Consider the following 15,084-nt stretch of genomic DNA (forward strand, 5'->3'; position numbering starts at 1 on the left):
TTCGACAGCTTCACTGTGAGTCTGAAGTGCAATAACCATAAATACGGAAAAAAGGGATCGTCCGACTCATAGACAAACCAAACCAACAAAGGTCCGACTGCACCCCCCAAACATCTGCTGGATAATAAATGCAGAAGTTGAGCGTTATTTTTTCATTAGATGAAATAAATTTAATAAAATCAAAATTAACCACTCTCTAATTTTTTTGCTACCCATCATCGCTTTATAAACGTCTTTATAAAATCAAAATTCGACGAATGAACTCTTCAAAACCTTGTCCCGTTTCAGGGACAATGGGCAAAGAATTTTTATGGGTTTGTTTGTGTCGTTGGGTCTTCCCTATATTACCCCAGTTGTTTAAGGTGACCAGACGTTCCGATTTGATCGGAACTGTACCGATTTCAATACTCTAATTCCTATTTCAAATTTCGTCCAATAAATGTTCCGATTTCTGTAAATCTGATAAGAATAAATATAAATCCTCGGATAAATCACTAATTTTCATGAATAGTAATTTTATTTTGTGAAAAATTGGGAACAAAACTTGTATCGATACGGTTGTCAGCACTGTTTTAAATGTCAGCTAATGTCAATACTGTTAGTATATTACAACTAAAAATTTTCAAAGCAGTTATATATCAGATTACGATGGAAATGGAATCTAATGTTCCGATTTCAGACTTTTGAAATCTGGTCACCTTACAGATGTTCTATTTATAATTTGCCAAGCAGGTACTTACAAAATAACATTTCAAGTGAACAAGTTTACAGAAATAACTTGTCTTTGGTGTATTTCTAATAAAGCCGTTGTATTTTTCGCTCTGAATATAATTATTAATTAAGCATTACGAACTCACTGACGAAAGTCACTTTTTAAAGAATACGACGACCCACATCTAATTGACCATATAATCTTTAACAATAAATTTCAAATAATACCATAGTGGTTTTTTTTTTAATTTTCATAAGGTGTTGTAAAACTATTTCTGTTTCTGTCTTCACTCCAGATGTTGTATTTACGTGGGCAAAGGATGCCGTACGTGGGATTTTAGGGGCGGAAACGTATACCTGCTTAAATACTGTAAATACAGTGGTGTCGAACGAAAACAAAAACAGAAACATATCCGATGTATTGGTTATTATTAGAGAGCGGATTTTATGAAATTTGCATATCCGTTATTTTTTGCATATAACTCTTGATATTCAATATGTGAACGAATCATGCTAATTAAAAATGAATACAGCTATAAAAAATTGCATATTTGCATACATTTGCCTCCTGCTGCATATTTCACGTAACGGGTGCATATTTTGCATTTTTATCAATTTTTGTGCTACTTTGAAAAAAAAAACTGTAATTCGATCGGCATTTTTCTAGAAAGACGAAATTTCATGAATCATATTGCAAATATTGTCCTGAGCTTCAAATAACTGGGAAAGGTTTGGGTTTTATGGTAGTTTGGAGGAACCACTGGGTGTTAAGCCATCCTTCCAGGTAAATTCGGGTCATAATTACTTTTGGAAATACCGTTCATTTCAATATTTTTGTTCGTTACTTAAGTGTATTAATGGTATGTTTTATGGTGGTCGAAGGGACGTTATCCTATTATTTTTCATCGTGAGTTTGCATTTAAGTATTTAAAGCGATAGAGATGTGTGTCAATATGTAGATAACTCAAATTAATTTATGAATTAAACTTTTTCCTGAACTTATTCTTCAAGAAGAAACTGTGTTTTGTTGTGCCTGCTCTAATCCGATAAGTATTTTTACATCTGTGGACGCAGTACGCAGTTTTTCTATTTACAGATACATACTTTAGAATCACCGGAAAAATTTTTGTTAGAATATTTCGAAAAATATTTAAAAATAAATTGTTACCAAAATAGTAATTAAATAGTCGATTACTACTATTTTTTAATTCGTTCTGTTTACCTATATTTATTTTTTAGTATAAGAATATTATCTTAAAAAATGTCATTTATTTGTCAGTGAGATCTAATTAAACACTTTGCAATGTGATTTATGTATTTTTTGTAATAAAAGGTTTTTGCAATTTGTAAATAAATTTAGTTCGGTTATTACGCTTTTTTTATTTTTGGAGCATATGCAACTGCATATCTCTGCATATATTAAGAAAGTTATTGCATATTTGCATAAATTTGATGCATGTCATATGATCATATTTCCCAAAATTTTGCTGCATATTTTCCGCTCTCTAGTTATTATACATACACTCTATTGCTGCTTTATTATCAGTTTTCATTTAGCTACATATTGGATATGAAATTAAGTGAATTTTTTGAATAAATAATAATTTAAAGATCAACCACGAAAATACTCAATTATAATTATACATTATACATTACCAGTTTATTTTAGAGCCCAAGAGTACATTGGAAAAATCTAAACTTTTGAAAATTTAATGTTAAACAGATATACCTATAACTGAGTGCCAAAGTCAATACACAAAACTCGATGCTCAATTATTGTTTCGTATTCAAATTATTATTTATTTTCCTTACGATCAAAGTGAAGAAGTTATTTAATTCATTTTTATTTAAGAACAATATCGCTGACCTTGAAATAGATTAGTTTTTTAATTTCGATTTTTTTCTTTGTGTTGCTTTTGTTGCCGATCAACATATTTTGCATTAGAATTAATAAAATGATGAAATATATCATTTTATTTTTCGAGCTCATTTCAAAATTCTGTATATGTATAATTGTTCCCTTTTGGCAGTGACGCATAGGCAGAGGTTAAAAAATAATGTCACATGTCTTAATTGGTATTACCTGTTAGATGGGACATTTTTTAATTCTGATAATAAACTATGTGCATTAAGTCTCTTCTTCTGTTTTATAAAGCGCAGGTCGTTATGGACGTATAAAAATAAAATTATAAATACATGTAATTACAGGAAGATTTAAGACAGGGAAGAAATTTCTTTTTTTAAGACTCAGCATCTTTTGTTTATGAATATACTATTTACTTGCAACACAAACATAAATAATAAATATAAAATAGAGCTATATAATACTCGATATGTATGTTTTTAAATGTTTTTTGCTGTTGCCCTGTCAGAAACGTGAATTTTCGATTTAACATGCCATTTTATAAAATGAACTGAAAAACACTTTACATAATTAACTAATAACAATAAAACATTCCGAAGCATGTATATATATATTAATCAGATATCTAGTAACTATAGTTAACATTACTTATTGGTTACATAACCGTAGTACTCCATTGTGATGTTATATAGCTTACGTTCCAGGTATATCGTTAAGACATATTCATGCGATGTACTTATTGTTCTTTTGTGAGTACGTACCTGTCACGTCAACATCACAACTGTATTTACTGGGTAATACGAAAAGCAGGAGTTGAACCTTTTTTCCGTTGATATAATTTATTTATAAAAATTTGACACCGATCGGGATCTGAGTTCCGAAACCTGCACCGGCCCTCCTCCTTCCCGAATAAATACATAAAAACTCCCATAACCCCTTCCGAACCGAATTTCCTCCGTCGGTTTCTGTAAAATTTCCGTGTTTGTAGTCCAAACAGCGTTTTTGCAGAATCGGTAACCCTAACTGCGCCGTCAATAAGGGCGCGGACTCTCGAAATTGCATTTCGGTAACACGAACCGTTAATTAAGCAAGTGAGTATTGGTTAAAATGACAAACCTTCTTCCGTCCCTCGTCACCGCTTTATTTTATTTCCAAACACAACAAAAATCCCGTGACGTCTGGGCGCGCGTTAATTATTTTTTAAGCTAATATATTAAGGCGAAGCCGGTTAATGAGATTCCTGTAAATTGTAAATTAAAACCGCGACCATCATGAGTGTGCTCGCCGAGACGCGGGGAGCAGAGATGCAGTATTTTATATTTGCTGCAGACGCCGAGAGCGAAGCATTTTCCAATAAAATAACCCAAGATGGAAATTAATTTTTATCTGCATACATCCGAGGAGTCCTTCAGTGGATCCTGGGAGGGGGTGGCCGCGTAATGGCTCCGATCGCGGTCTACACCGAGAAAAGTGCACGAGGATTCCGGAATTACTGACGACATTTTTACACCTTATGCTACTACAGGAACAATTCTAACGATTAAGGAAAAATCTTGACAAAATTAGATGATAATATGGCAGACGAAATGATTTGAAAACATATATGCTTGCGGAAATGTGTTGTCATCTGACTAGAGATTACTAACACCCGGGAACACACAGGCAGTGATTGGAACAATTACTTTTAAAAAATAATTCGTTACAATTAATTAATTACTTTTTGGACTTTGAAGAATTTGATGAGGAGACAATTTTAGATATTTGTTGTATGGGTCCAAAGGGTCAAGAAAAAACGTGTTAGAATGAAAAAGGCAGTGAGTGATTTATTTTACTAACGCATTTGTTATATATTCATATCAGTAATAATAATAATAATAATAATAATAATTTATTGTCTGTAAGGGCTGCAATCATTAGACTTGTCAAATTTAATAAATAATAATATAAAAAATACAAAAAACAGAGATGCACATATAAACGTACTAACATACATATAAACACCTACATAGTAAGGAATTCATTTTTTGAGTAGACAGCTTTTTCCGTTAACAAAACTTTCACGGATTTAATAAATTTTTTGTCATTATTGATTACTTTAATATTTTCTGGCAGATGATTGTACAGTCTCACCGCTACCTCTCGAGGACCTTATTGTACTAATGTAAGATTACATTTTTTATTATATAATTGATGGCTCATTCTTGTTTGGTACTTATTTATATCACCATTAGTCTTGAACATATGTAGATTTCGTTTTACATATCCAATGCATTCCAAAACATATATGCTGGGTATTGTTAATATTTTATGCTTTATAAAAAGTTGACGACATGAACCTCTTTGTAGTAGATTAAATATCAATCTAAGAATTTTTTTTGCATAATAAAAATTCTATTTACAAATACAGAGTTGCCCCAGCACATAATTCCTTACGAAAGGTAAGGGTTTATACATCCATGATAATATTTCATAAGTGTTGACACATTTACGTTTTCTTTTAACTGCCTTATACAGAAGCACAGGCTAGTCAGTTTTTTAACTACTATATCGATATGAGGTTCCCAAGTTAAATGTTCATCCACAGTCACACCTAAAAAATTTACAACATTAGTATGTTTTACTGAAGCTGTAGTGGATTTAATTAATACGCTAAAGTTTTTTTGCCTAGGATAAGCCGAAAACTGCAAATATGATGTTTTGTTTTTATTCAGAGATAAAAAGTTTTTAGAGCAATACGATTCCATACTTAAAACACATTTACTTCCATGAACACTTAAGGATGCTATATCATTAGATGTAACAATTGCGGATGAATCATCTGCAAATTGTCGTAATGAATAGTTCTTTTGGGAATGTATACAATCATTAATAAAGATTATAAAAAGGACCGGGCCCAATATGCTTCCCTGAGGTACGCCGGTGCTAATGGCTTTTTTATCTGATAAATAGGGTCTCTGATTTTAAGTAACTTTTACCACCTGTTGTCGTCCTGTTAAATAATTTTTTACCCATTGTAAAGCTACACCTCCGATTACGTATGCTTCCAGTTTATCACATATGAGGTTATGATTCAAAGTATCAAATGCACGGCTTAGGTCAAAATATATCCCTACTACTTTCTTTTTATCATCTAAAGAATCAAATATCTCCATTAACTTTGACACAATAGCATCTTGTGTTCTTCCTCCTTTTTTAAAACCAAATTGTTTGTCACTTAGAATATTGTGTCTTTCTATGAAGGAATATAATCTACGATAAAAGGCCTTTTCAAAAATTTTTGAAAAAATTGACAACAATGCAACAGGTCTGTAATTATTCATTTTTGATGTATTACCTTTTTTATGTATAGGTACAATTATTGCTGTTTTGAGCTCATCTGGGAAAATTCCTGTACTAAATGAAGTACTTATTAAATTTGTTAACACACCTATTGTGGTTTCAGGAACATATTTTAATAAATAATACGGTATCCCATCTAGTTCTTTCGATTTTTTATTAGCCACAGATGAAATAATGTAATATACCTCTGGTATTACTACAGGATCTAAAAACATTGAGTAGAAATTAAGTTAGTACTTGCTAAGATAAGAGTGACTTTGGCAAATGAGAGATCCTCTAAGAAAACAGGGGGCGGGTGCGCGGGGTATAGTACCCGTTAAAATAAGACCGACTTTGACAAATGACATATCCGATAAGAAATTTCACTAAATTATTATAGGAAAGGACACTAGAGGCTCTAAAGCACTTTCAAATTCTTTCCAAACAGGAACACCTAGAATCTCAAGATTTTACGGTAGTCTTAAAAAGCTTACAAGTTTTCAGAGCATTCGGTTTTACAATTTCAAATTGTAACATATTGCTATACAAGATTGATTTTTTTCAAAAATCTGGTTGCTAAAGATAAAAACTCAACACGGATTCATAAATCACGACATATAGAAATATGTTAATTTATAAATTTAATTAAGTTAGTCGTTAGAATGAGAAGAGAGGGGGTGTGCGGGGATAGTACTTAATAAGATAAGACTGTTTTTGACAAAGGACATATCTTCCAAAAAAATAAGGGCGGGTGGGCGGGGCTAGCATTTTATAAGAAATGACTGATTTTGAAGTTTTCAACGTTTTTTTCAACAATTTTCGAAAATCAGTTTGCCATTTTTTTGTAGATTTACACATCCAAATATCATTTTCGGCTTCGTTTCTTCAAACATTTCTGTCGTTTTTCCAAAATCGTCAACTGAAATATAGGATTTTTTATAGTTCCAGTTGGAAATAGTAAAACAAAAAATTTAGGATTAGCGATTTTTTTTACCTTTTGCATACCCTAGATTCTATTCGTTTCCATTCCCACTCCATTGAAGGATATAATTAGCCCCGCCCACCCACCCTGGCTTCATTTCAGTGATTAATTTCATTCGGTTTGAATATAATGAATGATCTTATTCTGCGCAGAAATAAAATTAGTCTTTAAAATGATAAGACTCGGGGTGGGCGGAACTAGTACTTAATAAGATAAGACTGTTTTTGGCAGATGGCATATCTTCCAAGAAAATAAGGGCGGGTGGGCGGGGCAAGCATTGTATAAATAATGACTGATTTTGACATTTTCAACCTTTTTTCAACCATTTTCGAAAATTAGTTTGCCATTTTCTTGTAGATTTACACATCCAGATATCATTTTCGGCTTCGTTTCTTCAAACATTTTTGTCGTTTTTCGAAAATCGTCAACTGAAATATAGCATTTTTTATAGTTCCAGTAGCAAATAGTAAAACAAAAAATTTAGGATTGGCGCTTTTTTTACTATTTGCACATCCTAGATTCTATTAGTTTCTATTCCCACTCCATAGAAGGACATAATATATGTAGTCGTCTTTTCAGGACAAGAAACTTAAAACATGGTTAAGATATCCATTTTTGCAAGGAATAAGGAATTTTGCAATTATGGGGCGGAGTCTAATTGCATTTTCCTTATACAAATTTTCCATTTTAAACATGCTTTAAGCTTCTTGTTGTGAAAAGAAGTCTATACCATGTTAAAACAAACAGGCAAAATATAAGCCCGCCCACCCGCCCTGTCTCCATTGTGATCATTTTTATCTGCAAATACTTATTAAATGGAATATTTTGTAGTCTATTTGTGTTATCATTACGGGTATTTTTAAAAGTTTTTGTTATATTCTGTATTGAATTAATAAAAAAGGAATTGAAACTATTTGCTACATTTAAACAACCTGTTATATTTTCATTTTAAGAATTTTCTAATGTGTCTGGTAAATTATTTATTTTGCTATTAGGACGATGCGAATTTATTATTTTCCAAGCATCCTTACCTATATTCATCGATGTTTTTAGAATATTGTCATAATAATCTTTTTTTGTTTTTTTGACTATAATTTTATGTTGATTTTGAAGGATCTTGTTGTGTTTTAGAACCTCAGGGTAAATTTTTGTGATTTTATGCATATCTTGTAATCTTCGCCTACTGGCAATAATTTCATTATTAAGCCAAGGTTTTGGGTGGATGGTTTTTTTTATATTGATTTCTTTTTCTTGGTTTGGGAACGCCAAATCAAAATAGTAGTCAAATAGTTGAAAAAATTTTTGGAATTTATTCCATTCACTCTCACCTTACTTACAGTTTCTTCAGTCATATTTGTACTTTGTGACAAAAAATATGCTCATATTAAATGTCTTGATACAGTCTCGGGAGCTTCGAACACTAAAAGCTCTTGGATTTGTAATACTTACTCCACTTCAGATAGTCCGATTTCTCTTTCGGCTATAGAGCAGATACTTCAAAAACAATTCAATAAGCTAAAAACGGAGTTAAAATTTGAACTGGCTCAGGTTATTAGCGAGAAATTTCAGCAAATTTCCGATAGAATTCAAGTGGTTGAAGACAACGTGGAAAAACTTCAATCTGAGCTTAATCTAATAAAAAATAAGGATGACATTGATAATGCGGTATCTGAAATTAATGATCGTATGGATCATAGCAGGAATGTGACCTTATTCAACGTGTGAAAGAAGATTTACAACATTTTTGTGAAATCGTTAATCCTTTTGGTTCTTTAGATTCTTTCCCTAAGCCAAAAAAGATACTGCGTCTTGGTATTGCAAAGCCTAATGTTATGCGTCCTATCAATTTATTTTTTGAAAATAGTGATGAGGCGATGACTGTTTTACGATCAAATAAAAATAATCCAAATAAACAAACTCACTTCCGCCCGGATCTAACAATATTGCAGAGAAAATGTAATAGTTCTGTTATTGGTCAATTCAATGATAGGAAATCTCGAGGTGAAAAGAATCTGGCTCTAACTTATCGTAATAATTTAGCTCAAATTATTCATAAAAATAATAATGATGCCAGACACTCAAAAAACTAACCCATTTTCATCTATATTATCAGAATGTCCGTGGCTTACGATCTAAGTTGCATCCTTTCTACACTAGTACTTTAGATGAATTTTGTGAAATAGTTAGTATAACTGAAACATGGTTAAATGATTCAATTTACAACTCAGAACTCTTTTCTTCAACTTACAATATTTCATTTTGGGCCAGTCTTTAGGGGGTGGAGTTTTAATAGCCATAAAGCAGTCAATTAATTTCGATACCTTGGACGTATCATTTATAAATGTGTGTAAATGCTGGCTGGATAATTTTACCTTGTGATTTTATAGTACTTTTGGAAGTTCTTGAATCCTTGTTCCTGAGTAAAGCTGTTATTTTCATTGGTGATTTCAATTTAACCTACTTCAGAAGTGATGTACCTCTGCCTCCCTCGAATATTTTACAAAATTTTTAGAATTTTTGTCGATTACTTAATTTTGAACAATTTAAAAATATACTTAATGTCAACAATAGGTTGTTAGATCTCGTCTTATCTAATATAGAACTCGACATTGAAGTTGAGAGAAGTTGAGAGTAAACAGTTGGGGATATAACTTTAAAAAAGCTAACTATGATCAGTTATATTATGATATATTCAGTGCTGATTGGTCTGAAATTGAACTAGTTAAAGATGTGAATACTGCATTAGACATATTTTATAACATTCTTTACAAAATTCTGGATTTGTCTGTGCCTAAATATTCTCCAAAAATGTCAAATTTTCTAAAATTGAAGGAGCCATATAGAAAAAAGTGGAAGAAATACGGCAACCAATTTTATTTTGAGGATTTTAAGAGACTTCGTGTGTTATGCAAACAAATGATTAACGCTGCTTATGCATCTCACTTGAAAAAGATTGAGCATGAACTGTATGTTTCTCCTAGAGATTTCTGGAAATATATTCAATCAAAGAAAGATACATCTAGAATTCCTGGCAAAATGACCTATGAAGGAAAAAATTTTGAAAATCCACAACAGATTGTTGACATTTTTGCTGATTATTTTGTTAATATTTTCGTCGACAAAACTAATGTTACTGACACCGATGTCGCATCTGACAAAATTAGCTTCAACATGAGACACGTTACGGAAGATTTGCTTGTCTCATTAATGTCAAAATTAAGCAACAAACCTACTGCTAGAGATGATGATGATGATGATGTTTATTAACGGTCAAAAAAAAAAACAACCAATTACAATAATAAAAACATACAAAAGTTACAACACTAAATTAAAATCTTCCTGTGGATCGATGATTTAAACCTGGTGTAAGAAATTCCCACAAACTCAATTTCATTATAGGTAAGTGTCAGTCTAGCAAGACGACTAACAGGCGATTGAAACGCGTACAAAGTACGATGATATGGAATTGAAAGTAAGTGAGAATTTCTTACTTGACGAGATGGAACATGTATCATAAATAAAATTAAAATATTTGAACAAGTAACAATACCAGACAATACTTTATAAACAAAACACATATCAAACATTATTCTTCTCTTAGACAGTAACGTAAGCCCAAAATAACTTATTATCATAGTATAATTATAGCTATTGAAAAATATTTTGAACTGATAGTATACAGAAATTTGACGATTTTTTTTTTTAATTTTTTCAATTCTTTGACTGTGCATCTTATAATAAGTAGACCATATAGTATATAGTAACACCGTATTCGAGGATCGACCTTACAAAAGATGAAAACAAAACAATAAAAGATCTAAGATTTGTGAACTCACTACAGGTTCTTTTTACTAATCCTAACATTTTATTTGCTTTAGAAACAATATTAATTATGTGAAAAGTAAAAGAGAGTTTTTTAATAGAAGACAATGGATAATTATAATGTTCCGAACATAATTTGCGACTAAATCTTAAAACCTTACACTTAGGTATGTTAAATTCTAGTCCATTTTTCTTACACCAAAATTCTAAAAAGTTCAAATCAGATTGTATCATATGACAATCAGAGGGGCAAGTAATTTTTTTAAAGATTTTTAAATCATCTGCAAATAGTAAAAACTGACTAGATTTTATAACATCTTTGATATCATTTATAAATATAGAGAAAAGCAAAGGCCCTAAATGGGAACCTTGCGGAACACCAGAAGATGGAATTATACATTTTGATTTAAACCCATTTATAATTACAAATTGCCTTCGATTACTTAGATATGAATCTATCCATGATAGTAAAGGATCACCAATTCCAATCTTAGCCAATTTTAATAGTAGAATACGAATATTCACACTATCAAAAGCTTTTGCCAAATCAGTGTAAATACAGTCAGTATCGTAACCATTTTCCATATTATTAACTATATAATTAGTAAATATCATTAAATTAGAAGTTGTCGAACGCCCTTTAAAGAAACCATGCTGTTCCTCTAGGATGATATTTTTTACATGGAAAGACAAAATGTCACATGTAATTGAATCAAATATTTTGGCTACAGGTGAACCATTACTAATAGGTCTATAGTTTGAAATATCACTACGATGACCTTTCTTATAAATAGGTGTAACATAAGAAATTTTCCATAGTGTAGGAACTTTGGATAATTGTAAAGATCTTTTATATAAAATTTGTAGGGGAAAACATAAATTGTGAGCACATTGTTTTAAAAATAGTGATGGAATACCATCTGGACCTATTTTAACAGAAGAATCTAAGGAAAGTAATTTAGACAAAACAAGGTCGGTGGATATTTCAAATGAATTAATATCAACAAGATTGTCTTTCCAATTTGATGAACTCATATTAACATCAGTATCAGCTACCGTATAAGTATACAGTTTGAAAATAAGTAGCAAACAAATCTGCAATGGATTTAGAAGAATCAGCTATGATATCACTTAAGAACATAGAACAGGGAAACCCCACTGTATTAAATTTTGATTTCTTGACAAATGACCAAAAACCATTACTATTAACAATAATATTCTGCTCAACACTTCGAATATGATTTCTCCTACACAAATTCATAGCCAACTTACATGTACGTCTAAGATCACAAAACTTTACATAATCTGAATATAATCCAGTTACCTTAAAATTCGTATGAGCTTCTTTTTTTTCACAATAAGAGATCTTGTATGGTTATCAACCCAATAAGGAAAATTGTTCTGAGTTTTTTTTAACAACAATATGAACAAAACGAGTTATAAGAGAATTTATATGCGAATGAAAATAATACATCCAATCATCAAGATGAGAAAAATTTTTCATGGTAAACCAATCAAATTGCTCCAGGTAGGTATTAATTACATCAAATGACGCGTTCTTAAAATCCAAATAAGATGTGTGTATAGTATGATCTAGTAAAGGCAAGAATATGTCACTAATTTTAATAATAAAGGCAGGATGATTTATATCTTTCGGTAATAAGGATAAACATTCTTCAATGATAAGTGCAGTATTACTAAAGCTTAAATCCAAAATTACATCATTTCCATTCAATATAAAGTTGTATTGAAAAAGACCACTTACAGCGAAATTGTCACAAATTAATTCTTCAATCATTGAAACAACGTTAACAGGTATTAAATAATTACAATTAGTATCACTTTTCCAGCTCAATCCAGGCAAATTGTAATCACCAACAATACATACTGTAGTTTCAGGATAATCAGCAATTAAAGAATCAACCGAAGATATATGGTCAGAATACACAGCTAAGGGTGAATTAGGAGGAAAATACACAGTTCCAATTATAATTTGAATGCCATTAAACGAGATTAGTATCCAAACTTCTTCTGTTTGAAGAGTATCAATTTGCAGTAAAGTAGAAGGAATATTCTTTATAACAGCTATCATTACACCACCACCACGTTCTTTATTCGTCTCTAAAAAGGATCTATCCTTTCTGTAAACAATATATCTATCATCTATAATTTCCCCATTAAAAAATGTGTCATTAAGCCAAGTTTCTGTTAATGAAATTATCGGATAGTTCTCGCACAATACATTAGAATATAAATCACTGATTTTAGTTCTCAACCCTCTAACATTCTGATAATAAATAGTTAACTCTGAGTTTGATGATCTGAAAATTTGATTGTCTTCGTACACTACGAGGACTAAAATATTTACGAACAGCAATACCGATTGCCCAAAAAGATGGATCCAAAACTTTTTCAATTAATGAGAAATCGATTGATAATAATTTAAAGGAACTGTATTTATCAGGGAACTTAGAATTTAATTGTTTAAGTTCAAAGGATTGAATATTGTCCATATTGTCATTTGCGCTACAAACACACTGTAATTTATTCCTAATGTAATCTTCAATCTTACTAATATTAACCCCAGGATTTACTCTTGTGACATGAATGTCCCTTTTTCGTCGCCTAGTGACAGCAACAAACTCATTACTACGATCTTCAAGAGCATCTCCATTTTCATTGGTGACTTGAGAAGTACCAATTATCAAGGTCTTCATTACCCTCGTTTTACTGGTAGCATTAGTAAAAAATTGGACTTTACTGGAGCATTTTTATTGGGTTCATACACGTTTTGACTATCTTCCACAACAGCTGAGCTAAGGTTTACATTTCTTTTAAACGATGTTTTATCCAGGTTTTTCTGAGGACCGTTTTTGTCACTATTATCACTAATTGTGAAGACATTACCTTCAATTTCATTACTAGATAAGACTGATGATTTTTCAGATAAACGATCATCATCCCAACAAGGCAGTTTTAAAGAACTATACGGGGTTTCTCTTGTTGACATATTCGCCATCTCGAAAATACTTGATTTTAGAATCTGAACCTCATCTCTAAGTTTTTTAATTTCGATCATTAGAGGAGACACAGCCTTGTCGACCATTTTATTTAACAGATTGGAAAATTCATCACTATTCAAGAACTTTAAAACATCTTGAGCAGAAGATGTAGAACTATTGGAACTTACAGATTCATTCGAATCACCACAGCACTTATCACATACTAGCTCATTATTCGACAGAAAAATAAGCTTGTTATTCCTTTCCACTAAAGCACAGCTTTTATGAAAGTACGTATGACACTTAACACATGACCAGGCATTAGACACTTTGTTTTTACATTTTCTGCATTGCTTATCAACATCATCATTTATTTTAGAAGACTGTATGCGACACGCTTACACTCGCCGACGCCATCTTGAGTCTATTCTCTTCTTCATTCCATTCAAAATTTCTGCCATCTACAGTTAACTTTTTATATCCCATTCTAACCATTTTTCCTTTATTTGTCCCTTTTGTTGCCTGTTCTTTTATTTTGATTTGAATTTTTCTTTCCGTTCTCGTCAGATTATCGTTTATGTAAATTGACGACCCTTTTAGGTTCTTTCTTCTCATTACATTTATTTTTTCTTCTCTATTTTCTAATCCATTTATAGTTTTCTTGATTTTTCTATTTTCTTCATCTAGTTTCTTAGTTTCCGCTCTTGCATTTCTTCCCTGCATTCTCTTTGTTAGTTTATTATATGTATTTCCCTATGCTGGAATATGCTTTAGCTCACCCTTAAAATGATGAAGAGTTTATGTATATTATGGTTACCTGCTTAATCTACTCTTTGTGGGGACGAACCAGGTCAGGTAACCGATTCGTAGAAAAAAAACAATATTTTTGAGTATTTGGGTTAAAAGTAATTGCAACAAGTAATTGTAAAGTGACTGAATTACTTATAATTGAATTGCTTTCAACCACTGCTAAAATCGAATCTTTCATTCTTTACAGTGTCATTTTTTGTAAGGATGATGTAATATGCTACTCTTCAAAAATCCAAATTTAGAAGAACGATTAGTTATTGACTTAGATAAGACTGTTTATCAGTCCGTTATCAACAGTCCACAACTTACCACCAGCCATAAAAAAAACATTAAATACAAAATTCGTGATATTGAAAATTGTTTTAAATTGTGGAAGGTCAAATGTGGAAAATGCGCATACTAATCAATACATTTTTATGAAGCATATCCACATAAAAGTGCAATGAAGTAAAAAGTCGTGTTACAATAATTACAACTTATATGATAAAAAAATATATGTTGGCGTCAACAACGCGTTATTTATTCTTGGTAGTCAGTTTGACATTTACGATGAATAACTGTCAAACAATCTATCA

General features: G+C 31.3%; 1 protein-coding gene across 1 annotated transcript; it reads right to left on the minus strand.

The window, feature by feature from the left end:
- Positions 1 to 5,450: 5,450 nt before the first annotated feature.
- Positions 5,451 to 6,261, minus strand: LOC135123217 (uncharacterized). The gene is made up of 4 exons (XM_064047711.1): positions 6,228 to 6,261; positions 5,910 to 6,119; positions 5,584 to 5,762; positions 5,451 to 5,513 (listed from the first exon to the last, which is right to left on the minus strand). The coding sequence occupies exons 1-4, from the start codon at positions 6,259 to 6,261 to the stop codon at positions 5,451 to 5,453; spliced, it is 486 nt and encodes a 161-aa protein (XP_063903781.1).
- Positions 6,262 to 15,084: the final 8,823 nt, after the last annotated feature.

This window comes from Zophobas morio, unplaced genomic scaffold (genome assembly GCF_036711695.1).
Source record: "Zophobas morio isolate AGI-343-1 ecotype UQ-CSIRO unplaced genomic scaffold, CSIRO_AGI_Zmor_V1 ptg000006l, whole genome shotgun sequence".
NCBI classification, from domain to species: Eukaryota; Metazoa; Arthropoda; class Insecta; order Coleoptera; family Tenebrionidae; genus Zophobas; species Zophobas morio.

What these genes read in the sequence shown, in the direction of transcription:
- LOC135123217 (XM_064047711.1), bottom strand. Translation starts at nt 6,261, where the DNA reads ATGTCATTTGTCAAAGTCGGTCTTATTTTAACGG. An exon ending in AGTCGGTCTTATTTTAACGG is followed by an intron (nt 6,120 to 6,227) that starts GTACTATACCCC and finishes CAATGTTTTTAG; the next exon opens with ATCCTGTAGTAATACCAGAG. An exon ending in TGTACCTATACATAAAAAAG is followed by an intron (nt 5,763 to 5,909) that starts GTAATACATCAA and finishes GTTTTAAAAAAG; the next exon opens with GAGGAAGAACACAAGATGCT.